The sequence below is a fragment of the Mauremys reevesii genome, linkage group 10 (assembly GCF_016161935.1).
Source record: "Mauremys reevesii isolate NIE-2019 linkage group 10, ASM1616193v1, whole genome shotgun sequence".
Taxonomy (NCBI): domain Eukaryota; kingdom Metazoa; phylum Chordata; order Testudines; family Geoemydidae; genus Mauremys; species Mauremys reevesii.
The window spans coordinates 60524828-60549279 of NC_052632.1; the positions used below are offsets into that span (position 1 = coordinate 60524828).

At 41.2% G+C, this 24452-nt stretch overlaps 2 protein-coding genes across 6 annotated transcripts; one reads left to right on the forward strand and one right to left on the reverse strand.

Annotated features, from left to right (window-relative positions):
• Positions 1–4908: 4908 nt before the first annotated feature.
• Positions 4909–6545, reverse strand: TMEM186 (transmembrane protein 186). 2 transcript variants are annotated; one of them, XM_039491177.1, is made up of 2 exons: positions 6422–6545; positions 4909–5672 (listed from the first exon to the last, which is right to left on the reverse strand). In XM_039491177.1, exons 1-2 carry the CDS (start codon positions 6422–6424, stop codon positions 4938–4940), a joined length of 738 nt encoding a protein of 245 aa, XP_039347111.1. In that variant the 5' UTR covers positions 6425–6545; the 3' UTR covers positions 4909–4937. The 2 variants fall into 2 exon arrangements, with proteins under 2 accessions (XP_039347111.1, XP_039347110.1); XM_039491176.1 differs by lacking the exon at positions 6422–6545 and adding an exon at positions 6209–6408.
• On the forward strand, positions 6534–23360 carry PMM2 (phosphomannomutase 2). 4 transcript variants are annotated; one of them, XR_005585431.1, is made up of 9 exons: positions 6534–6752; positions 10326–10437; positions 11932–12008; positions 12959–13050; positions 14270–14369; positions 15486–15561; positions 18170–18285; positions 22086–22150; positions 22674–23360. XR_005585431.1 is itself a non-coding variant. In XM_039491178.1 (8 exons), the coding sequence occupies exons 1-8, from the start codon at positions 6684–6686 to the stop codon at positions 22776–22778; spliced, it is 747 nt and encodes a 248-aa protein (XP_039347112.1). In that variant the 5' UTR covers positions 6534–6683; the 3' UTR covers positions 22779–23360. The 4 variants fall into 4 exon arrangements, 3 of the variants coding, with proteins under 3 accessions (XP_039347112.1, XP_039347114.1, XP_039347113.1); XM_039491178.1 differs by lacking the exon at positions 22086–22150; XM_039491179.1 differs by lacking the exon at positions 22086–22150 and having other exon boundaries at positions 6635–6748.
• Positions 23361–24452: the final 1092 nt, after the last annotated feature.

Genomic DNA, 24452 nt, shown 5'->3' on the forward strand with positions numbered 1-24452 from the left:
TAGCCCACTCACTCAGGTGATACCTCTGGCTGCATTGGTATTTAAGCCAAGAGGAAGCATTAACCAACATGACTGCTTCATCGATTCCTTTTGCTTTACTGCAGTAGTATTGAGTTCTGCCAAGCCATAGGAATGATGTGAACTCCCCCTACTGGCTCTGTGTTAGTAGACTGCAAATCAGGGTTGATCTGAGTAGTGGTGACTTCCCCCTAAAATACCAAAGAGAGCCAACCCTGAAAATTATAGCTAATTCTTCCAAGTGATGAGTTTGCCTTGATGGCCTGTTCTGCTTAGCAAACCAGTTCAGCTTAGCAACTGATCAAGGCCTACTGAAAAATTTACTGGTTGGGGTAGACAGGCCAGATTTATGACCTTGTTAGATAAGAGACTGCTTGCAAAGTCTGGGAAGAATGCTTGCAGACACTTTGTGAAGCAACTTGTACCTTTTTGAAGCTTATCAAGAAATAACAGTTGCTCTTTGTTTTTCTCTTGTGTGCTGGGAAAGTCTAACTGGGAAGGTACAGTGATGACGTGACGTAAGTGATGATGCGACGGAGTAGCTAATAAAAAGCAATTTGAATTTGCAGAAGGGGGGCTGGTTCTGTGTGGAAAACGGGCTTGTTCTTTGTTGTTTGTGTGCATACATCAATAAAGAACTTGGTATTTGGACTTTGCTGGGTTGTCTGTCTTTTGCGGTCAGACAACAACCCTGAAAAGTCTGGGATAGAGATAACCCCGACACAAGGTAAGTGAACATTGAGAGCTGAATTATTTGCCATTGTCCTAGGTTTGCTACATGAAGTAAAAATGCATGACAGATAAAAAATGCTGTAAGGACTTGACTTAAGCACTTCCAGAAGAACTCAACATATGTAAGTTTTTCTTGTATTTGTGATAGAAATGTTAATGTCACAATCCAGCAGACTTCATGTACAGGCCTTTGAGTTATACTCAGCGCTGAGTGAGCCCCTTCCAGATGACTATCATTTCATTCTCTGAATCAGTAGTTTTCTCAACATCAGTTGATTAAGTCTCACAACACGCCAGCAAGGTAGGTGTACTTGTGGGAGTTGAGGATGGATTAAAAAAAAAATCTAAGAAATTATCCATTTCATAGATGGGGATACTGAGACCTAGAGTTTAAATATCAGTCAGCATTCACACAGTGAGTCAGCGATAACTGGGATTAGAACATTTTACTCCAAACTCCCATTTCTCTACTGTAGACACAATTCATCCCCATCTTCAGACCTCAAGGTTCACTGTACACCAGTGAGCAAAATCCTGCCCAGTTCAGCACAGTGGAGGGAGCAGACATACTCCCTGCTAAGTCCTACTATGAATTTCATCCAGTTGTAGCAGGATTTCACAGGACAGGTTTGAAAGTGCCCTGGGAAATGCTCTTTGTCGCTCCTACAAGCAGAAGCAAAGTGCACTTTGTGCACTTCATGCTGCTGTGACTGCAGCATATAATCCATTTGATTGACTGGGGTAGGGTTACATCTCCATCCCTTAAGGTATGTCTAACACTTCAAGCTGGGAGTGTAATTCCCATTTTGAGGAGACATAACTGTGCTAGCTTTAACTAAAGCATTAAAATCTGTGTATAGCTGTCACAGAAGGAGGCGGTAGCCACCCCAAATATGTGCCTAGCATCTCAGACAGGTTTGTACTTGGGGTGGCAAGCCCCTTCCACTCCTTGTGCCTCCGTGGCTATGTTCTATTTTTAGGGCTAGTCTACATTGGAAATGCTAAAGTGCTGCCACGGCAGCGCTTTAACGTGACTTGTGTGATCGCAGCAGAACGCTCTAAAGTGCTCCCAGAACTCTAAAGAAACCACTTCCACGAGGGGCATAGCTCCCAGTGCTGTCTACACTGGCACTCGACAGCACTGAAACTTGCGTTTGGGGAGGGGTTCACACCCGAGCGAGAAAGTTTCAGCACTGTAAATTGCCAGTGTAGACAAGCCCTTAGTGTGCTAGCTCAATCATAGCTAGTACAGGGATGCCTTCTCAAGCTGGGAATCAAACCCCAGCTCAAAGTGCAGACATATCCTTAGGGACATGGCAATCTCACATTGGCTGGCCTTTTATCCTAGCACTCATAAGATCCTGCCTTGCTGCTTGTTCCCTAATCCTTATCTTTCTTCCTCCACTCTCTTGCATACCAGTGCAGCAGAGAGGATTTTGCACTAACGTGCAGTACATTTTTAGGAATTATTTGACTTTAGGCAAAACATTTGACAGTGAATTGTAAATCTGTCACAGAAATCAGTAATACCAGAATAATCAAGAACAGCTATGTAATGAGAAATGGAACCTCCAAAGATGTTAAAGGTGGAATGAACTCTAAGCTAATGCATGTGATCACCTATCTTCTTCTTGAACATTTCCATTTATGATGCCCTAGTGACCTCCTTTGGCAGCTGCTCTGTAATTGCTCTGATCTAAGCCTACCCTGGAAGGATACTTTGTGCTTCTAAGTACTTTACTCTGTACAAAAGCACTTGAAATTGACCAAATAATCTGTTTTATCCCATCAGCCATCCTCTCCCTTTCCTAATTCCGTTATTTTAATATGAAAAGGAGAAAATTGCAGTGCTTTGCCCCTCTCAGGATTAGGCTCTTCATTAATACATAATGAAATTTATTAGAGGTGTAAAGTCCACACAGGGTTTTGAGGGCCAGGGCAAAATCTAAAACGGAGGCTCCCCACCCTTCCAAAAAGATTACCCCTGAGGGGTGGGGGTTGGAGAGTGAGCCTGCCCCACACTCACCCCAGGGTAAGGCTCACCTCCTAGCCCAGACTCACTAGGCCAAATTTCAGTGAATGATGTTGCAACCTGATACATCAGCTTGCAATGCCACTAGGTTTGGGGGCCCCCTCAAACAGGGCTCCTGGGCAAACTGCCCCTTTTGCCCCACCATGGGTTGCCCTGAGTCCATGTTTTCTCCGTGTACAGGCCTGCTTCTCATTATGGAATAAATCTTGCTCCTGATTTCCAGCTGGCTGGTAAGGACTATTCCCCACCCAAGGCCATGGAGCAGTAAAGCTGCTGTCCTCAGTTGGTAGGGGGGAAAAGTATAGGATTTGAATAGTGGTTCTTCCAGCCTCCCCAGGTGTGCACAGCTGTGCAAGTAGTTGTGGGGGTGGGGGATGGGACTTTATATGCCCTATGTGAGACTGCCAAAAGCCAACACAAACACACATACTGCTTCAGTAACCAGAGCATTCCATATCTGGAGAGACATTGAGCAAGATTTACTCCTGTGAACTTTCATACTATGTGAAGTGGTGCAGCTTTAATTAAACTATTCCCACTATACCATATGGTTTACTTGTGTTGACACTCGTAATTTTTCACGATAGTAATAAAAGTAGCCATTACATTTTTATTAAAATACACACTGTGCTGTATAAATCTCCTTAATTATCTGTCATTCATATCAGTAAGCAACACATCTGGAGTCTAACACTTACACAGTACAACTTTGGGTTTTTTTAATTTGTGATGTGTACAGTACACAGCAAAAAAGCAAATTTATTCTAATTGTAGTCCAGTCAGTGAAAGGATATTTTGAACTGATGTGCCATTTAGCTCCTGTATGGGCACTGCTGCTGTTGAAAGATCCCAACCAGTGATTAAATGAAGCTGTGTATGCACACACTTTTTATAAAATCTCAGCCCAATTCAAATATTTCCATGATTCTTTGTTCTAATGTAAATCTTTTAAAAATAACCATTTCCTTGCTGTTTTTGCAACCCCCCTATGATGATGCTACACCGAAGAAAATGAAATTGACCGTTTCAGTTGGTTAAATTGAAAAAGAAAATCCCAACAGAACATAAGCACTGAAAAATAAATGCTTAAAATTATTTGTTTCAATAACCTAAGATATTGTCTATAGACCAGGGTAAGAAAATGTTTTTTTTAAACTTGAACTGGAACCTGATGATGTGTCTGTAAATAGTACTACTGTAACATACTTCTTCAGAATTTTTTATCTTTTTCACTATGTACACAAGTTAAAATGCTTTACTGGGGCTCTTGAGACACTGTTCAGCTACTTTATTTGTTTTCATATAGTTGAAGTAGATATTCTCTTGCAACATATTTTTCTCCAAGCAATGCTTAGCGCCTTGTGAAGATCATCCAAACACTGAACCCACAAGCCACAGATGAACAATGGACACAGTTCACTCAGGATCCCATTAACACGTTTTGATCTGACAGAAGAACTGTTAAAGAAAAAAGCGAGTGGCGCACTTTCCAGCTGGTGCCAGCCCAGAAGGCAAGGGACTGAGCAAGCAATTCCACCACATCCCCATACAATATCTTTGCAAATCCTTGTACCAGGATACCGTTTTAATAACTTATTTATATTAACATGAAATATTAGTAAGACTTTCCTGATCAAAACTTGATATAAATTGAAAGTGCAGTCTCACAAGAGACTGTAAAAATGGCACTGTGGGCTGCTACAGTTGTATCTCTCTCAGTTTTACCAATAAATATTTTTAATAATATGCCATCCTCCAGTCTGAAAGCCAAGCTGAGAGCCACACAAAAAAACCACCACCACATTTGACTGCAACTGCACATTAAGGTGAAACAATTTTTAAGATTTCAACTGTGTACATTACCATCAGACTTGAGTATTAAACTATATTTCTTTACATAATGGTTGTGTGTGTAGAATGAGATTCCGCTTTCATCTGAAACTAGTTGTGCAGGAACGTCTATCTCGTGGGGTGCTACATCACTGTATCCCCTTTATCCAAACACAGGTGTGCATATTTGCTCATAGAGGTTTTGTATTTGAGTGCTTACAAATCTATTAAGCTATGGATGTGATGAATTCAGCATGAAGAGCAATAGAAAACATTAAACAAGCTAAACTCTTGGAAAATGTTGGTCATTGCATTTAATGAGTTTCTACAATACTCCAAAAATTTGGGCAAACCTCTGTTTATCCACAATATGGCCAAACTTTAGAGTAAAATATAAAACCTGTGTACTATTATGCTGTTTAAACTGGAGCAGTACTTCATTCTTGGCATCTCCAGTGTCACCCAAGGTCATCACACTTTCAACTGGACAATAAATTTCTTTCTTTCTTCCCCAAAATGTCAAGTGTGCCACTTTTACCATGGTGCCAGCTTCATTTAAGTACATCAGTCCAATCATTCGTCTGAGAAAATAACTTATACCATACAGCATTGCAGCAGCAAAGCAAGCAGTGCCAGTGACATACAACACAAAACCCTGAGAAACTTGTTCCTGCAGATAGAGATGATAGACAGGTGGGAGGATGACTACGGTTAGAGCAGTCTGTAGCAACTTCATTCTTGAAAATATTCTACAATATTTAATTCCTGGAAACTTGTAGACCAGTTTGAACTGTTCTTTGTTCTCAGGCATTGACTTTTCCAAGACTCTGTTGGTGGAGGTTAAGCTGCCAGCACATCTGTATGGTGCCAGCCCTGTCCCAGGATAAAAATAAGCACTGTCAGGTTGCCATCTCTGTGGCTGTAAGAACATATGGGTCCCAAAGCAATGGGGTAGGCACTTATCTTCTTTTTTCCACAATCTTGTTGATAACTCCCTTGGTAGAGATTGCCCAAAGGAAGGTGGCAAGTGGAGTCTAGTCCTAATTTTGAAGATTCCAGCCTAAAAGAGAAGATTCCCATACCACACCATTAAATCCTTCAATAAAGGCATTACAAGAGAATTGCAGTTATTACAATATTTCTCTCTCAAGCAGCTTGAGGACAATCGGTGTATAGAAGTTACATTCCTAAACTTGTTCTAAGCGAATAGGTGAAGCTCATGTTTGTGTTGAGAAACTTAGTCATGTGCAGATTTCACTTTGAGGCCTGTTTACACAGCACAGAAGAGCCAAAATTACTTGCTATAGAGGCGTAGATCTGACCAGAAGCACCTGAATGCACAGTGTATACAGGCTGAAGGGCCCTGGAGTGCCCCATCTCCTCTCTTTGGGGCAGCAAGGTCACCAACACCGGCCCCAGCGCACTGGGAACATCATGATGCCGGTCAGGGCTGTCCAGTAGCCTGCCCGCCCCCCCCCCCCCGGCGTGTCTGCCGGCTACGTGCTTCCCTCCGTGGAAACTTTACTACCGCCCCCCGCTTAGGGCGGCCTGCCCCCCTCGTCCCCCTCCCCAGCCCAGCTGCTGCTGGGGCCGGACCTTGATTGGCGGAGTATTAGCGCTGGGGGGCGGGGCGGGGCCCGTCCCGCTGTGCGCCATGTACAGCGCCTAGCACCGAGAGCACTGCTGCGAATCCCGCCAGGGCCGGGCCCGGCGAGCGGGCGCTGGGCCCGGGCGGCGCCTCGTGCCGGAAACCGCAAGCGAGGAGAGCACCGGGCCGCATCCCCCAACGCCAGTCCCGGCGCCCCTTACCATCTCGACGCGGAGAGAGACGAGGATACGCGACTGCGCCTGCGCCACCGCTACCGTCGCTCTACTGCGCCGGCGCCCCGTGGAACCAGGTCGCGGCTGGCGCGTGGCCCTGTGGGCGGGGTCGGCCTGCCGGGGGCGGCCTGCGGGCGCCTTTCGCTGGAGCCGTTTGGGTTCCCGGCATCCCCCGCGGCGGGGTCGCGCAGAGCCGGAAGCGAGCGCAGCGCCCGGCTGGCCAGGCTGAGCCACCTCATTCATCCGCAGCATGGCGGCGCCGGGCGGCAGCGTCCTGTGCCTCTTCGATGTGGACGGGACCCTGACCGCCCCCAGGCAGGTGAGCCGGCGGGGGCGCTCCTGGGGCTTCGGGCCTGGGGGGGGTCACAGGGAGAGGGGGCTGGGGGGTCATGTATGGGAGGTTCTGGGGGTGGGACAGGCTGTTGGGTTGGGGTGGGCTGTGGGGGATATAGGGGTGGGCTGATATGGGGGTGGGACAGGCTGTTGGGTTGGGGTGGGCTGTGGGGATATAGGGGTCGGCTGATATGGGGTGGGGCAGGCTGTTGGGGTGGGCTGTGGTGGATATAGGGGTGGGCTGATATGGGGTGGGGAGGCTGTTGGGTTGGGGTGGGCTGTGGGGATATAGGGGTGGGCTGATATGGGGTGGGGCAGGCTGTTGGGTTGGGGTGGGCTGTGGGGATATAGGGGTGGGCTGATATGGGGGTGGGGCAGGCTGTTGGGTTGGGGTGGGCTGTGGGGGATATAGTGGTGGGCTGATATGGGGGTGGGGCAGGCTGTTGGGTTGGGGTGGGCTGTGGGGTTACATGGGGGACATATGGGAGGTTATGGAGTATAGGGATGAGTCTGGAGTTGCAGGGCAGAAGGACCTGGGCAGGTGATTATTAGGGGAGTCTCTGGCTGGACTGGGAGCCTGGGGAGGTTATAGGGTGGGTTATTGGGGTGAGGGATGTGCTTTGGGCGGGGTTATCGGTGATACGGTCTCGGACCAGTCAGTTCTGACTCCCAAGGTATGCAATTGACAAACCCTGAGACTTACACTATCAAACAGGGCTTTGGAGCTGTGCTCCGGCCCCGCTCCAGCTCCAGGCAAAAACCCGCAGTTCCAGCTCTGGGTTCCACCCCCAAAGCCCTGCTATCAAAGACCTAGAAAATAGACGTTTCCAGCCCCACCAAAGATCTGACACCTACAATTGCCCTCCTGTACTAACATTCCCTGCATCACTTTTACACCAGTAGGGGGACTCTGTATTACAGGCATGTTCATTTCATGCTGTGTTTGTTATGTTGATGGAAGATGGTAACATTGCATTTTAGTATTATGGCTTGTCAACACCATGTGATCATTACTTATGATTAGAGCTGTGCAAATAACTGATTTCCCTGCTCCCTCAACTCACGTGGCCATGCTGAAAAATTGGAGCGGAAAATAGTTTCAGGTTAACATAAGATGAACATTTTTTGAACTTTTCAGTTAACCAAAATGTTAAAAAAAAAAAATTAGTTTGGGTCAGACTAATTCTGTTTTATTTCATTCTGTTTTTTTTTAAAAAGCTCAAAAACTGAAGTAAACTTCGGATCAAAACTCATTTCAAGTACAAAAAAAATCAAAACTTTAAAAAAAAGTTTTTTGGTATGAAACTGTTCTGCCAATTTTTTCATGGCTTTGCATTAATTTTTGGTTGACCCAAATCTGTATCCTTCAGCAAAAATAGGTTTTAGCTTAAGATATTCACACAAGCTGCACTTGTGATAGATTTAAAATTTGTATTAAAGCTAATGTTAAAAAAATTATATAATAGGTTGGGAAAAGAGAAGCTGTACATCTGGGTGTAGTGCTTAGATTAGCCACGTATACAAAGTTATTTTTCAAAAGTCATATGGTACATAGAGTATTTAATCCACAGTAACCCAAATTTAGGTGAATAGATTGAACAATACAGTTCAGATATTAGAATTCAAATACTCGGGTACATCACTCATGAAAAGTTGTACAGAGATTTGGTTGTGGAAAGCAAAATATATCAGTGAGTGGGGATTGTCCCCCAGTAATTGAGAATTAGGTTGGTTGTCCATTTAGAAAATACATACTACACTACAAAAATCTTTTGTTGCTGTGACATCCTGAGTGCCAGTTCTGTCCCATGTGCAAACTCTGAAAAAGCCACCCGGAAACTTAGGGCTTTGTGACAAGTACTCTGTGTTGCTGTTTTTAATGCTGAGCCCTGTCCATTCTGATTGCAGTCATTTTTTTGGTAATAGTTTAGGTGACTTTTGAGACTGGATTAAAACAAGTGCCACATGATAGTATAGTGCACACTGCTAAATGGGAGACTGTTTGACTAGTTCACTTGAGGCCTTTGTCTGATAAACTGGAACAGTAGTCCTGAAAGGATAGGAACCAGTACACTGAGGGTCGGAGTGGCAGAAGAGGTGTTCTATAAAGCAATCTTAAAGTATCCATTGCTGCCACATGGGATGAGTTCAGTGTGTGGGCAAGGAAGAAAATATAATTTCTGGATTATAACTTTTTTTATAATGTCCTGATTATTGGGATTCTGCTTTAAGAAGCATGTTGTGTTGTCAGCGCCAATGTTTAACTATCACAGGAGCTTCTTTCCTTAATTATTCCAAAACCCTTCTGCTAGCACTAATTATATTCCACTGGGGGATGGATTTTGTTGAACAGACATTAATAGATCTCACTTTGAGATTCAGACAAATAAATAAAAGTGCAGTTCATGTTTTTTTTCCAGATGGCTGGAATATTTATTTTCTATTGATTTAAAAGCAACAAGCTGCATGCGAGGTTTAGGAAATGAATAATTATCTAGTCATATGCACTGAGTTTATATCAAACTGAGATTTTTTGTAACCAGCTTCAAAATAAAAATCATATTACTTTTGAATATTTTGTATAGTCAGTGTAACTATAATCGAAAACGCAGATGACATTTTCAACTGTTTTTCGGTTTATTTACTTTGTACCTTTGACAGTACTTGGCATATAGCCAGTTTTGTTGTTTCCTTTGTTTTGCATGAGCGTTTCACACAGTAGCAGAAGAGACATCTTTAAAAAAAAAAAGTTGTTATAAAGCCACAAAAATTTGGCAAGGATGCTCGTGAGCAGTTGTCTGGCCTGAAACTAATTTAACTTTTTTTTTTAAATTCATTAGATTTAAGGTGGTGGCATACCTTAATATTATTTACAGTCTTTTATTCTGTTTTTAGGAGTAACTTTGTCCCAATAAATAATAGCTGGCTGACTGGAATGAGAGTGAGCTGACTGAAGCTCAGTGAATTACAAATGGAGATAATGCCAGTAATTTGGAGGAAATGCCTACTGTTCCATCTTGAGAGAGTTGAGGGTGTATAGTATGTTGTTGGCTTGCAGTTTAGGGGAAGGAGCTCCTGGATTCTCAATTTTTCTTGGTTTCAGGAAGCAGTATTGCCCATAAGCGCCATTTTTTAACCTATGAGTTCAGTGTGATGATTGTAAGCCATTTATTCTGATATGGATGTTGTGTTACGCTTACTGATGCCTCTGACTTTCAAACTGGGGGCAGGAGGGGGATTAGTTCAGTCTATGTGGAGGCTGCCCTAGAAGACACCTCAGAAGCCAGTGCAGTTTTTTGACTTTTTAGCAATAGGGAACATGCCACATCAGTGAGCCAAATGCTGTAGTGGCTTCCTCGTTATTTAAGACATTTTTACCTTAAGAGAAGATTTTCTCATAGGCATTTTTAAAAAGCTTTCATATTGTTTGTTAAAGCCCTACACAATTGAGTTCCCAGTGACCTTTCTCCCACTGCACTGTTGTATTTACAGTCAACTGATAACTCATGCTAAAAGTACCTAGACTACCTAAAAATTGTAAACTCTTCTGTTAATCTAGAAAATCACAGCAGAAATGGCAGATTTTCTGCAGAAGCTGCGGAAGAAGGTGAGAGTTGGAGTTGTAGGTGGTTCAGACTTTGACAAAGTTCAAGAGCAGCTGGGAGACGATGGTAAGAAAAGAGAATGATGCAATCCAAGTTTAAATGAATGGTTTATGAAAAAGTCCTGATGCGTAAATACAAACCCTTTCTCCTGGAACAGTTGCTCATTAAATGCAAGCTTCCTTATTCCTTGTTCTAAGTATCAGTTTCTCTGTGTTTATTATCACACCAGTTTCATGAAATGTTAGTTATTTACTGTCCCACTCAGAACCTGCCCAGGTTAGCATATGACAATTGCTGGATTTTATACCCTATGTGGACAGCTACCAGCTAGATTAAAAGTCCTATCTAGTACCTATGCTTTTGGGTAGAATTATTTTATATCTTAAAGATCTTGAAATTTCTTCTTAAGGGCTTGCTACTCAGAATGAAGTACTGACTCAAGACTAGCATTGTAGTAACATATATATTTTAACATCTTTATAAATTGGAGTTGTGTATATCTCATTACATAGGTTGTTGAATTATCTAATGTGTTCCTCCATGCAGGAGCTGGTTTTATTAGATGGTGGCTCTGAAAAGAAAATCTGGTTCTTTTCCTTTTTAATTCTATATAATATTTTTAATGTGGAAGATCAATGTTAATAGCCTTCCATAATTCACAAGTATGCAAGCCTATTACATACCACGAACATTTTATCTAATCGTTGTTTCATGTGGCCTGGAAGGGGCCTCCAGGAAGTCGTCCTATCCTACACTAGCAAGATCCTAATACCCTGAAATAATCGCCAGCAGTATTACAACTACTGCAAATGTTCAGATAAGGATGTGATTTCACAGCAGTTGTGGAACAGAATATTCTGTTTCAAGAAAAGATCTGATAGTGTTTTTCAACCTATTCCTGCCAAATTCATTTGAATCCAAATGCTGAATTTCAGCAGCGGTATCACACAGCTTGTAGTGAAATAAATAGTACTGTACATTTTCCTATTGAAATATAGTGGTGCAGAACAAGCTGCTTGGATTTACCATTTTGTAACCATATATTTTCATCTTCTAATACTACTTGCATATTTCAGAGGAGACTCAATACTCCTATAATTCAATTTAAACACACACACACACACACATATCTTAAGGCAGAGTTGCATTAAAAAAATCACACTCAAATAGGTAAACTTTCCTTCGTCCTTTTATCAATTTAAATCCAGATTGTTGTTCCAAGGTTTTGCAATACTTACTGGATCCAGGACCATTTACAGTAATAAAGCGCAAAGAAATGTGTTAAGGATGGAGTCAGATCCGTAACGCTAAATGTATGTAACTTAACTACAAGCTCTTCACATGATATTAGACTTCTGGTGACTTCAGAAGGAGGAACAAATACAGAGGAGTGCAGGATTAGGTCCTTGGAGTTTCTCGCTGGACATTACAAGTGTGTAGCTTTTGGGCTTAATATTCTAAAAACTACTGTATTTTGACCTGAAAGGGTTTGCATACTATAAAGTATGAGGAATGACAAATTAAAGTATAAGCTGCAGCATTTTTTTGTTTGTATTTTAGTGGTTGAAAAATTTGACTACGTCTTTCCAGAAAATGGTCTTGTAGCATACAAAGATGGGAAATTTTTGTGCAAGCAGGTATGTATGCAGTTTTAGTGATCATTTTTAATAAAGTCTGAAATTGTTATTTTATATGTTGTCTTTTATTTGTATAATTGACTGTTCATTTTGCTCTTTGTAGACTAACACGAGATATGGGGCCAGATCCTTGCCTCAGACCTCCTGTTTTGTGCTGCTCAAAACCTGGTAGATTTGGTTAGATGAGAATTTTTTCAGCATGGGAAATTCTTGAGTGACATCTCTCCTAGCCTCTGGCATAGGAATCATAGCTGGAACCCTCTAGTGATCCCCAGCTCGTAGAATTTCCATGGCAATTGGGCCTCATTTAGAGCAACCTTGAGGCTACTCTAAATTATATTTGATCCCTGACAGGCCTCAGATTTGGGAAGCTGGAAAGGTGGCTTTCATCTTCTTTCCCTCACCACCCTCCAAATGAGTGGAGTGTACCCTGGCTGCTGCTTAGGATGTAGCTCAGAGAGTGAACTCTTGATTGATTAGTGTATTTTATAAATTGCAAGAAATACTGTAAGTGGATGAGAAATTACTGTTGATTATATCTAATATTGTGATAATCTTAAGTGTCTCAATCTAGCTATTGCAGAATGGAAGATAAAATAGTTTAGGACACAGACTGATATCTAAGGCAGTGGTATCCCACACTGTACTCGCCACTGTCTGTCCCTTTCCACTCAATCCTGCATTTTCTAACCCACAGTTTGAAGTAGGGGCTTGGAGGAGCATGTTATAAGGAGAGGTGATCAGTTGCCCAGCACAGCAGTATGTAATTAAGGTAGAGAATAGGAGCCTGCCATACCAGTGCTGCACACATACTAACGGAGAATCACTTATCTGAGGCATGTTTTTCTGGGATCTGCTATACATGATATCCAAAATCTGTGTTGTTAATTAGCTGCTTTCAGAACCTTAAATTCTGGACCTATAGCTGATATGTCTTTTTGTATGTTTAGAGCATTCAAAGTCACATGGGTGAGGACCTGCTCCAAGATCTAATCAACTATTGTCTGAGTTACATTGCAAAGATTAAACTGCCAAAGAAAAGGTAAGTATATGCGCATGCATGTCGTTGGGGAGAGGATATTCCCACTTTTGGGATGTTAAGCATCAATAAGGAAGACAGTGTCCAGTCCACTTAGAGCTGGATGGTTGTGTTTGAGGGCACACTGTATAATTGAGATAGATATATATTATTGTTCCAGCAATCCCATCCATAGGAAGACAAGTTCTGCTATTGGAGCAGGTGAAGAAGGATCAAAAGAAAAGATTGTCCAAAGTTGCTTGCCAGGGAACAGGGAATTACTTACTCCCCATAGAACAAATTGTTCTATAAAAATCTAGACAGACAGAACATTGGGTGCTGTTTGGGATACCTCCTATTTTCATTTCCCGGGGGGGGGGAGATTAAAGTCGGTGTGAAAGGAATTTTCTTGATGCAGTTGGAATTCAAAGGCATTATTTCTTCCATAAATTATAAGTTTGCAAGTTTTCTTCTAAAATTGGAGACCAGTTGCCCTGCACCGTACTTGGGGAATGCAGCTGCTGAAGATACTGAGCTAGACCCTTTGCTCCATACAGTTAGGACAAGGAGTGTGAAAGACAGGTTTAAGCTACCCTTGCAGCACCCCAATATTGGGGCTGGCTAAGAACTGTCCTAAGGTTGCTTTCAGTTCTGTCCAGCCACAGCCTCAGGAGAGCTGATCCAGCAGCCAAGGAGCGATTGCTAGAGTGAAGGGGTGCTTCCGCCATGCATTCTTTTTCACTGAGCGTGTCTTCTGTACCAGAGATCAGCATGGGTAGTGCAGAGATGGCTAAAGGGGCTTTGCACCAAGGAAAGATTCCTCCACGCCAGGGGAATTGAATCCTGCTGGGTTTCTGGCTGCTTACACAAAGGAAGAGGAATGGGGCTGAGCATCTGACCCACAAGGTCTTGAGCACTTATAACTGTTTTTATCAACAATGTGCAGGATATGTAGTAATCATGTTTATGCTGACGTCCTAAGCAAATTTCTACTTGGGTAATTACTTCTGCAATTTGTAATGCAAACTTACGTGTTTTCCTCAGCTATCACTAATGTAATGGGCAAACACAATTCCTTTAAACTAATATTTTTCATCCCATAATGCCATTTTTGGAGATCTCAGTAATAGAGCAAAAGTTCTTGAGATTAAATTTCAATAGTCTGATCATAACTGTTTCTGTCTTTCAGATATATGTGGACTTGTGTCCCTTTTCAGCAGTGACAGTTGACTCTTTTTTTCAGGGGTACTTTTATTGAGTTCCGAAATGGGATGCTGAATGTCTCCCCTGTTGGGAGAAGCTGCAGCCAGGAAGAGCGAATTGAGTTCTATGAACTTGATAAAGTGAGTCAATTTTTAAAATGCTTTACATCTCTTATTCCTCACTGTTCTAAAGGACACTGTCATGGTCAAATTATATTTTCAAAAACTCCCCTTCTTGTGTTTAACACCTTTCTCCCTGCTGTTGATTGAGTTTCATTGTTCAAACTGCAGGAAATGTAAAAAACAGATGAACTGATTTCACTTTGTCTTTCTGGTGCTCTAGCACAATGCTGTTGAGAGGCGTTTCCAACACTATAAATCTCCCTTCCTTCTCACTCTGCACCAGGTCCTTCCAAAAAACTCTCATCTGTCGGTGTATCTTGGGTTTTTTATACTACCAATCACTATAGTAGCTTTTATGTTCTTTGAAAATTAATGAAAGTAAAAAAAATTTCTTATTACCTTCCCTAATACTTTTTAAACAAAACCTAAACTTGAGGTTAAACTACGCAGCATTAGCCTTCTTTAAAATGCAGTTATGTTTACCAGGGCATCGATAGTTTTGTGCCTAAACGCATAAGACTGGGAATTGAGAAATCTGGGCTCTGTTTCCTATATTGTCTCAGACTTCTTTTGTGACCATGGGCATGTCACCAAGACCCAAGATTTCAAACAGTCTCTCTAACTTAGAGTACCTCAGTTACTGGATGCCTAACTTTTAGACAACTAGGGTTTGATTTTCAGTGTGTCTCAGGCCCAAAAGTGTAAGGCACCCAAAATTAGAGACCACTTTTGAAAATTTGTTCTTAACCGCACAATGCCTCAGTTTCCCCATCTATGAAATTGAGCTTTTCAGCAAGGGTATAATACATAATTAATTAATTTGTAGCTCATTAGTTGTAGAATACATTGAGATCCTCAGATGGAAGTGAAAAATAACATGGTATAGGTCAAATTCTGTTCGCATTTACTGTACACTTGTGTAATGTCATAGTAGCCCCATGGAGATACTCCAGAGTACACAGGTGTATGCTGAGCAGAATTTAGCACTATAATACTAGTACTGCACCATTGCATTTGTGGACTTGGGAGTGGCTAGCTAGAACCACAGTTCCCTGCTTAATATTGCCTTTTCTGATACTGATTGCTAAATAGAAATCACTTAACTGATGCGTCTTTTGTTTTTGTTTTTAACAGAGGGAACATATAAGAGAGAAATTTGTAGCTGATTTACAAAGAGAATTTGCAGGAAAAGGCCTCACATTTTCTATAGGTATCACATTTTTTAAAAAAAAAATTTCATTTAAAAAAAATCATACCCTCTTGCCGGCTCCCGCTGTATGATTCAGTTGTCAGGGTGGGGGTGGCTGCTGCCATTTTGTACATGAAGTCTTTTTCATTAGGTACTTTGTGGTAGAAGACACCACAACAAAAGGAAAAGTGCATCTCTTTTCATTAGTTCATTATCTTCTGATGTCTCTCATACAGTTGATTTTGCTTGATTAGTCAGAAATGTGTAATACATTTTTACAAATGACAGATGTTTCTTCTGCCCACCACGTACATTACAAATCCTTACTGCATTAACACTGCCTCCATTACTAGCCCTTGACTTTTAATTCCAGTGGTTGTGTTGGGGGGGGGGGGGGGGAGGCAGTGAGACAAAGGAAATTCAACAGAAGACACAAGATGCACAGTGATTCTGTACAGTAGGAATGTGTCTTTCTAGACTTCTCTTTCCTAATTTTTCCTACTGAAAATCTCTGGGCAAATTCTCCCCTTTCTCTTTCATTTACAGTAGAAAGAACAAATTTACAGTCTGTCTCTCCCTCTGGCAGTGTTAAACATTTGGGGCAAAATGCGTTTCAAACAGGGCTTGCCATGAACAATCCTCTATGCTGAATCCACTTAAACTGGGCAAAACAGTTTTAAAATATCAAGAAATCCTCCTGTTTGAGACCTTGGGTCAAATTTCAGCCCAGTGTTAAGCTTGACATTATTAAAAGTCCCTTGGAAACATATAGGTTTAGAATAAAAATAGCAACTCAAAGTTCACCGTAATAGAGTGAAAAGCTTTGCTTTATAAGACCACTATCTTAGGACTAGTCTACACTGGCAATGCAGAAGCGCTGCTGCGGCAGCATTTTAACATGGCTTGTGTAGTCGCGGCAGAACGCTGGGAGAGAGGTCTCCCAGAACTCTAAAAAAAACAACCTCCATGAGAGGCGTAGCTACCAGCACTGGGAGCAGTTTCCAGCGCTGGTGCACTGCTTACATTGGCTCTTTACAGCACTGAAACTTGCTGCGCTCAGGGGGGTGTTTTTTCACCCCCCTGAGCAAGAAAGTTGCAGCGCTGTAAAGTGCCAATGTAGACAAGCCTTTAAAAAGATTGACTTCCTCCTTTTTGCCTGTTTCAAAACTCTTATGAAATCTGACAGTGTAAACACAGTCATACTCAAAGAACCGGGAACTCACCCACAATGTTGTATATTCCTTTGGAACATAGAGAAAAGGAGTAAGAGCAGATCTTGTGCACTCCACACAGGCTATTCAAATGGATTTGTTTCTCAGTGATTGGAATTCTTACCTGAAAATCTTTCTTGTGTTTGAGAGCATCTTTCCAGAAGATGGTATTCACTGAGTCGTGTAGGTTCCTTCCAGTGCTGAGGGATTATCTCAGTGGATGAGTTTAATTGTATATCTATAAGTTCTCAAGCATAAACATTTATACTCAGCATCATACAGTCCCTGATATATGGTGTCCTTGAAAATGGTCATTGTTTTTGTAGAGGTGATGGGGATTCTGGCATTGGCTCCATTCAGAATGAATTGGTTCAAAGCATAAAGTGATAACCTGACAGTCCTCATTAATACAAAAAAACTTAATTTACACTCATTTTCTGCTGAGTTGGTTGCAAAGTTGGTGTCAGGGAGAGTAGCTGACACACCCCTAGCCCACATTCAGACTCTCTTGTAGAGCTTGATTCCCACTGGGGACTGGTCTACACTAGAAAATTAGGTTGATTTAACTACATCAGTCAGGGTGTGAAAAATCCACACCTCTGAGCGATGTAGTTAAGCCTAGCCAAGTCCCTGTGTAGACAGCATTACACAGAATTCTTCCATCGACTTAGCTACTGCCTCTTGGAAAGGTGGATTACCTATGCTGATGGGAGAATCCCTTCTGTCGGCATAGATAGTGTCTAAACTGAAATGCTGCAGCAAGCCTGAGAAGCTTCAACGGGCTTGGGGAAAAAAGGGGACCAATGGAGTAAAGGCTTCACTTACCTTTTTCTTCAATGTCTGAATCTGCCAAGCCTGACACCCTTTCTGCTGTGTAGAACAAGGGTGTGGCATGATCTGCATTCACTCAGAAGCGGGCACTTTGAACTTTAAATATTTATTTTTAAATTTGTTGAGAGATGTCTGAATTGAAGTTTGGTCCTAGTAGATGCATGATACCATGGACAGGAAGAAATCTAAACCTTTAAAAATCAGTTTAATGTGGAACCACAAACACTAACATGCCTTAATCAGAATCCTGTGGTCTTGCATCCTGTTGCTCCAGGCCAGAGTTTGGTTGGGTTGGGTGTGCTAAAGATGTTTGGATTTCTTTTAAATGTAAACATCTGAATATCCTGAGTGTAGAACACTTGGGTTGGTAACAATTGTAACATCCCTGTAATGTGTTTTACACTAAAGTCTTGATGTGTTCTCTCAGCCTTAACTCCATTTCATTGTAGTTTTTGTCTTGGACTTGTTCAGTTTCCTCTATCAGAATCTGCTTCAGTGGAGTTCAGCCACCGTCATTCTCCCTTCATAAAAGTAGAGTTCCTTCCCCCCGCCCCTTAACACTTGCCTCTTGTCTACCTTTTACTTAGGGGGGCAGATAAGCTTTGATGTATTCCCAAATGGCTGGGATAAGACATACTGCTTAGGAATTGCCTGCAACGATGGATACAAGACTGTCTATTTCTTTGGAGATAAGACCATGCCAGTGAGTACTGCACTATTTCTGCATATGCATTTAGAATCCCTTTCCCAAACTGAAAGCTCCATAAACAAGACTTTTTAATCAATTACATTAGAGACTGAATCCATGCTATGGCTTTAATCTTTCGTCAAACATATTTACCTCCCTTAACATGCCTTATGTAATATTAGGCAGTCACAGCAAGCAAGTTGCCTCTAGAGTGTGAGCAGTTTTCCCTCTTCTGAAAGGAATACAAGGCATCTACCAGACATGATGAGAGAAGAATTTTACTACTGCCATCCTATAGTCAAACATCTAGGCCTGATTCTGATTTCACATGTCAGTAAACTGGGAGTAACTTGATTGAACCTCATCATTCCTCACTGAGGCGATCGAAATGATACTGTTGCCCCTTTTCGACCAGAGCAGCTAGTCCTCAGGGCCCCTGGGATGTTCCGGTTGTAAGTAGAAATTGATAGACTGGTCTCTTCTTTGATGCCATCTTGTTTATTTACAAGGAATGTATCAATTCCTGACTTTGAGTGCAGAAGAATAAGAGGAGCAGTTGCTTAGTTTATAGCCCCCAAGCATTTTTTTGTGAAAACCAGACCCAAAAGCTCGCTGTGCGGCTCATTCCAGTGTCAGACTGTGCTTAGTCTGCTGCTTGGCTTTCTTGCCCCCTCTCTGTTCTCATGTTGTGTGATCTCTCCCTCCCCCAATACCCCCACCAAAACCAGTGCTCTGCTAAAATGTCTTGCTTTTATTCTTGGGTGGGGGATTATGCTTACAGTTATGGTGTAACTGAAGGGTGAGTTCACAGCTATCAATGGGATTTTAACACAAACCCATAATAAAGTTTCATCCAGCTCATAACAATACTGGGTAGAGTAGAGGGGCATCTTAGTAACAGAGGTAAATGTTAATGAACACCAGTACTCTGTATTCAGGGCTATGACATACTGTGGTGAAGATTAAGCTAGATAAGTTTATGGAGGATGGTATATGATATATAAACGCTTAGTCAATGTCAATTATGTGTGCCTGGGTATGATATAACCTTTCCAGAGGGTTTTGGGAGTCTCTTGCCCGCATGCTCGGTTCAGCTGCTGCGCCATATTTGGGGTCGAGGAATTTTTTTTCCCAGAAGATTGGCTATGGCCCTGGAGGTTTTTTTTCTTCCTCCGAAGGGGGGGGGGGGGGTTCACTTGCTAAGGGTGGGTGGGTGGATCTGCTGGCCTGGCCTGCAGAGGGAGGTCATGATGATGAATGAATGATTCTTTCTCTTCTATGATTCTATGATTCTATGAATTCTATAGGTGAGAACTTGGTGACCTATTCTGAAGCCTTCTCTAGACTAAATGATTTATTTCCATTGTGTTTTTGACATGGGTTTGTAATTGACACACATGTACAAGGCATAACCAGCTACACTGACAATTTATCTTGACGGTTGAATAACCATACTGGAAAACCTTTGTTCTTAAGTATACAAGAACATATTTTAATACCATGAAAGTGTTTGACCTAAAAACACTCTTATTAACATTTCAGTTTAAATTAAAACATATTAAATCTTCCATTTGAAAACAGATTTTCCTCTGGTCTAAGTAATGACATTTAGTGATATGAACACAGCTCCAGCATTTACTATTGATGTATTTTCATAACATTTGTGTATTTTCAGAATGCCCTTTCAAAATATTTCTTGAAAATATTCCTAATCAGATTTTTTGATACATTTTCTTTAAAACTATTGCAGTTCATAATCAGTTCAGAAGGTAAAATGTTTCTAAGGTGCTTGTATCTGCGTGCCTCTTGGGCTATAATATGAAATGTCACCTAACCTCGAAATCACAGTATGGAAAGATTTCAATTTACTTCTGGGTTTTTGCAAAATTTTTCTGCCATGGCTAAACAGAAATCGTCTTACATATTTTTTTGTTTTGAGGATGAAAATGCAGGGTGTAGAAACTACTAAATCGGGTTAATAAATTTCAGTCCAGAAAATTTAAAAGGAAAAATCTTGTATCTGGTGTTTTCATTACTGTGTGTTCTTCTAGCAAAGAGAGCTTTTAAAACTATTCTTTTCTTGGGGCAAATCAATGTTTGCCCAAATTAGACTCTATTTTAAAATATACTGATGAATAATCTCTGAAGTTTTGTGGCTTTTTTTTTAATCTACTACTATGAGCTTCCTCTGTAGCAATTCTTAACTCACCAGAGTTATTTCTGCGCACATGAGCAAAAGGATTAGAAAATCTAGTAAATTATCCAGTTAGAATCCATTGATTAAGTTTCAGATCAGACTCTTTGCTGGACAGAACGGCGGCGAAGGAACAGAATTCCATTTTGAAGTTCATAAGAGTCAGCTGAAGACTTTATTACATCTAGGTGTAAGTGTCCATAAAAACTGTTTCACTGTATTATTTGAGACAGTTAACTTCTACCCAAGCAGAGCAAAGGAGAGAAGGCTTTGTCCCCAAGCTGGAAATAAGAATGACGTCTTTCTCTCTAGTATTACTATGAGAGAGGGGTGGGTTACTGCAAATTGATGCTGTTCAAGAGTGTTGCCTCTGCATACTCCCATTTGTGGGATTTGCACCTCCTCACAATGCTGAACTTTTTTACCTCCATTTAATACCCTGCATTTTCTTCCTCAAAAATGTTTAAGCCACTTTCTGTTTAGCTGTTTGACAGAATAAAATCTCTTTCCCCCTGCCTTTATAAAAGTTGTACTAGACATGAGCTCTAGCCCATTCAGTGTAAAATAATAAAAATTCTCTAGCTCAAAGGGCCTCTGGCATGTTACACACTGAAAGCGAGTTCTTCTGCCTGGGCTCCTGCTTTACACCCTAATTAATAAGGGGCGTGGAGGTCACACTTGGAGGCTTGCTGTGTGAAAGGGGTCACCAGTACAAAAAGTTTGAGAACCACTGGATTAGACTAACTCAGCAGCACTGCTTGTGCTGTGCTGACTCAAAACCACAAGAACTTTGTGTGTGAAACACTCTCTTCCAGTATAGTGTTACTGAACTGTACAGGTGTGCTGTTGGAGTGATTTTAAATCAGAGTGCACAGAAGAAGCAAGCTAGCTATAACGTGCATCAGTGCACACCAGTGGCCCCTGCTAACGTGCACTAAAAGCTCCCTAGTGCACACCAGCAGGGTCCACACAGATAGTTCACACTATGAAAACAAGGACTTGCATCGACTTCTGAAAAATCATATGTGGGAAATACTAATGTAACCTCTGCCTCTGTTTCCAACCCATCTTTTACAGATCAAATTGAAGGGGCATCCACATGGTTAGATTTTTAAAACCACTTGATAATGTTTTCACCCCTCAGCCACTAAAATCTGTTGTGGTCACGCACAAGGGAATATGAAGGAGTAAGGCCCCTGTCCCCTTGCACAGCTGTGTTGTGTAGCTGGCAGATACCTGATACATCTCCCTCCCAACATCAAATTGTGGGGGAGGACCCTGCCCACCAGCCTTTTCACATCCCCTCCATCAGAAGGTATTAAGCATCTTTCTAGGGCTGAAGAGAGTGGGTTTTTTTTATAAATTGAGATGTTGAAATAAAGAGGTTTTAAAGAATAGCATTTATCTATTTCTAGCTGTGAGATCTGTACAATCACAATAGTAAGGCAGCCCGATAAATAAAAAAAAGCACCTTTTATTAAAACAAAAAATCTAAAATAGTATTTCTGTAAAATGTGATAGGGAAATTACAAGATGTGGGATGGGATAAAAGTTGATTAGCACAAGTTGGAAATAACATGCAAAACTCAGTCATGATTTGTCACTCTTATCAACTGTACAGTAAATGCGGACCTGTTAGCACACATCTGACCAACAAAACTCTGCAGTGTTAGACCTGGCCTAAAGGTTTGTACTATTTAGCTCAACCTTTTTAAAAGTGACTTTAGTATATCTTTAATTATTCCCATCTTTGAAGGACACTGAATTTGTTAAATGGTACACTGGAGAGATTTTTCTAAGAAAATAATCAAAAGCTACTCTGAGCATATTGACCAGTAAGTGACAGATTGACTTTAGTACACCGTCTAGTCATTTGTGTATAAATCAGCTTTTAGCATACTGTTCCAGTTGTTTAGTATTTTTCTCTTTTATACACTGTTTGGTGAGTACCTCAAGTTAGTAACTTAACACATTTGTATCGCAGTGAACAACAATTCAAATGCTGGTTAAGCCTAGCCTGTGTGTGGTTGATGTGCTGCACGAGCTGGCTCTCCAGCAACCTTTTTAGTGGACTGTTGCTCCCTTTGAGTTTGAAAACCATTGACATACACCCTTTTCACAACACACACAATTTCCTTAATGTATGTAAGCAGGCATACTTGTATACTACGAAGCAGGCAGCTGACTTACTTGTCTGTCTTGTCCACAGGGTGGAAATGATTATGAAATCTACACAGACTCCCGAACAGTAGGCCACAGTGTCACATCACCAGAGGACACAAGAAGAATCTGTGAAGAGCTCTTTTTTAAATAAATGACTGTTCCCCTTTAGATCTGACAGCAGCCAAACACTCTGTTCAGCTAAAGTCAAGAAGAAATACCAATCCCTTCAAACAGGAAATATTTCACTTCTTTCCAGTGGTGTTTTTTCTTAATGGTTCACAAACAGCAAATGTACTGTTAATCATACATCACTAGTGAGAATTCAATGTTGATTTGTCAAGTATAGCAAAATTTGTTTAGGAACAACTCTTTTGTATGCCTGTAGACACAAGTTTAATTCAGTTATGTACTGAAGTCTTTTTAAAAATGAATTATCTAACTAGGATATTCAGCTGTTTTTTCTCTGAAGTGGTACATTGGGGAACATAATTGAAAACTTCTACAACTAGACATTTTTGGCTCAAATTAACACTACCTGATTTAACTCCTCATAGGCTAAAATTAAAAATTGACTGGCATATTTGATTCCTAGCAATGTTAGTTTTGGATTTAGATTTAGTGGATTCTGTGATAAGGGAGAAATGACACCATTAAGGTAATGCGCTGTAAAAACAGGTGTAGTAAAAAAGAGGAAGCAAGACTTGTCACCTTCAAATAAAGTAATCTTTCTGCAGCCAAGGAGGTTTTCTTACCTAATGAAATGGGACCTGTGGGGAAAAGCTGGCAATTAAGAAATGGGCATTTTAACACTGGAAATACTGAAAACAGACTTAAGCTACAGTGAATTCTGTTTTCTGAGGGAAGCGCCTTAAAAATGACCTGCAAAGGGGTGCCAGGGGGACTAATATATGCCTTTCTCGCTTTCATGAAGAACACTGTGGTTTTTGTTTGGGGTGGAGGTTTTTTTTCCCAAGTCTTCTCCTTGTTTTACCTGAAAGCCTGGAGGACCAATTAGTTCCATTTCCTTCTTGCAATGCCATAAACAAACATCTCTTCCCTTCTCAGTTAAGCTGTGTTGCTAACTGTAGTTCAACCAAATATCTGAGCTAAAGATCCAACATGACTCCCATCGTCCTCTAAGGTTAACTCCAGCAAAATTACTGATGCTTAGACATGTGGTTTAAATATAACAAACCGTCACAAAAGGCCCAGCACCTTTATCTCTGTGTAAATTACCTTTAAAATGTCTCACCCTTTACTGCGTTTTCCTTGCAATGTACAACTGTCACAACTATGAGTGGCAATGTAGGATAATTAACTAACTTGTCAGAACATTAATCATGCCTCTCAAACTAGTCTGTACTGAGAGAGAGGGGTTGTGTATTTAATAACAAGTTGAAGAATCAACTATGTGAGATAGTAGCAAAGCAGAATGTTGCCTGTACTGTACATTCTGGTCTAAGAGCAGATCCTAGAGTGTTTGTTGCAGCACTAAACACACTATCATTTCCCTGTATAACTAATTGTTCACACTGCATTGCACACTAAAAGTAATGTGCATACTGAAGGTTTTAAACTATTTTAGATTTTGTATGACGCTTAAATGGAAGAAGAAAGTTGGAAAACCTGGGTTGCAAGTTACTATGTGTTACTGTGAGCTGAAGACTTGAGAAACAAGTTAGCTACTGAATTTTGTCTCACGCATACAAATAAGCCTCTATGTAAACAAAAAACAGCTTGCAGACAAACCCGTGAACAGGATATGACTAAAGCTGACCAAAGTATTCAGAATGTGCCACAATGCCCCACAGGTGGGGTTAGTTCA

Bases quoted from the DNA above. Each gene is read 5' to 3' on its own strand.
- TMEM186 (XM_039491176.1), bottom strand. From the start codon at position 6,268: ATGGCGCACAGCGGGACGGGCCCCGCCCCGCCCCCCAGCGCTAATACT. The intron at 5,673-6,208 runs GTCCGGCCCCAG...CTTCTCTTTTAG, and splicing joins CTAATACTCCGCCAATCAAG to GCTGGAATCTTCAAAATTAG.
- PMM2 (XM_039491178.1), top strand. From the start codon at position 6,684: ATGGCGGCGCCGGGCGGCAGCGTCCTGTGCCTCTTCGATGTGGACGGG. The intron at 15,562-18,169 runs GTATCACATTTT...CCTTTTACTTAG, and splicing joins AGGCCTCACATTTTCTATAG to GGGGGCAGATAAGCTTTGAT. The intron at 18,286-22,673 runs GTGAGTACTGCA...TCTTGTCCACAG, and splicing joins TTGGAGATAAGACCATGCCA to GGTGGAAATGATTATGAAAT.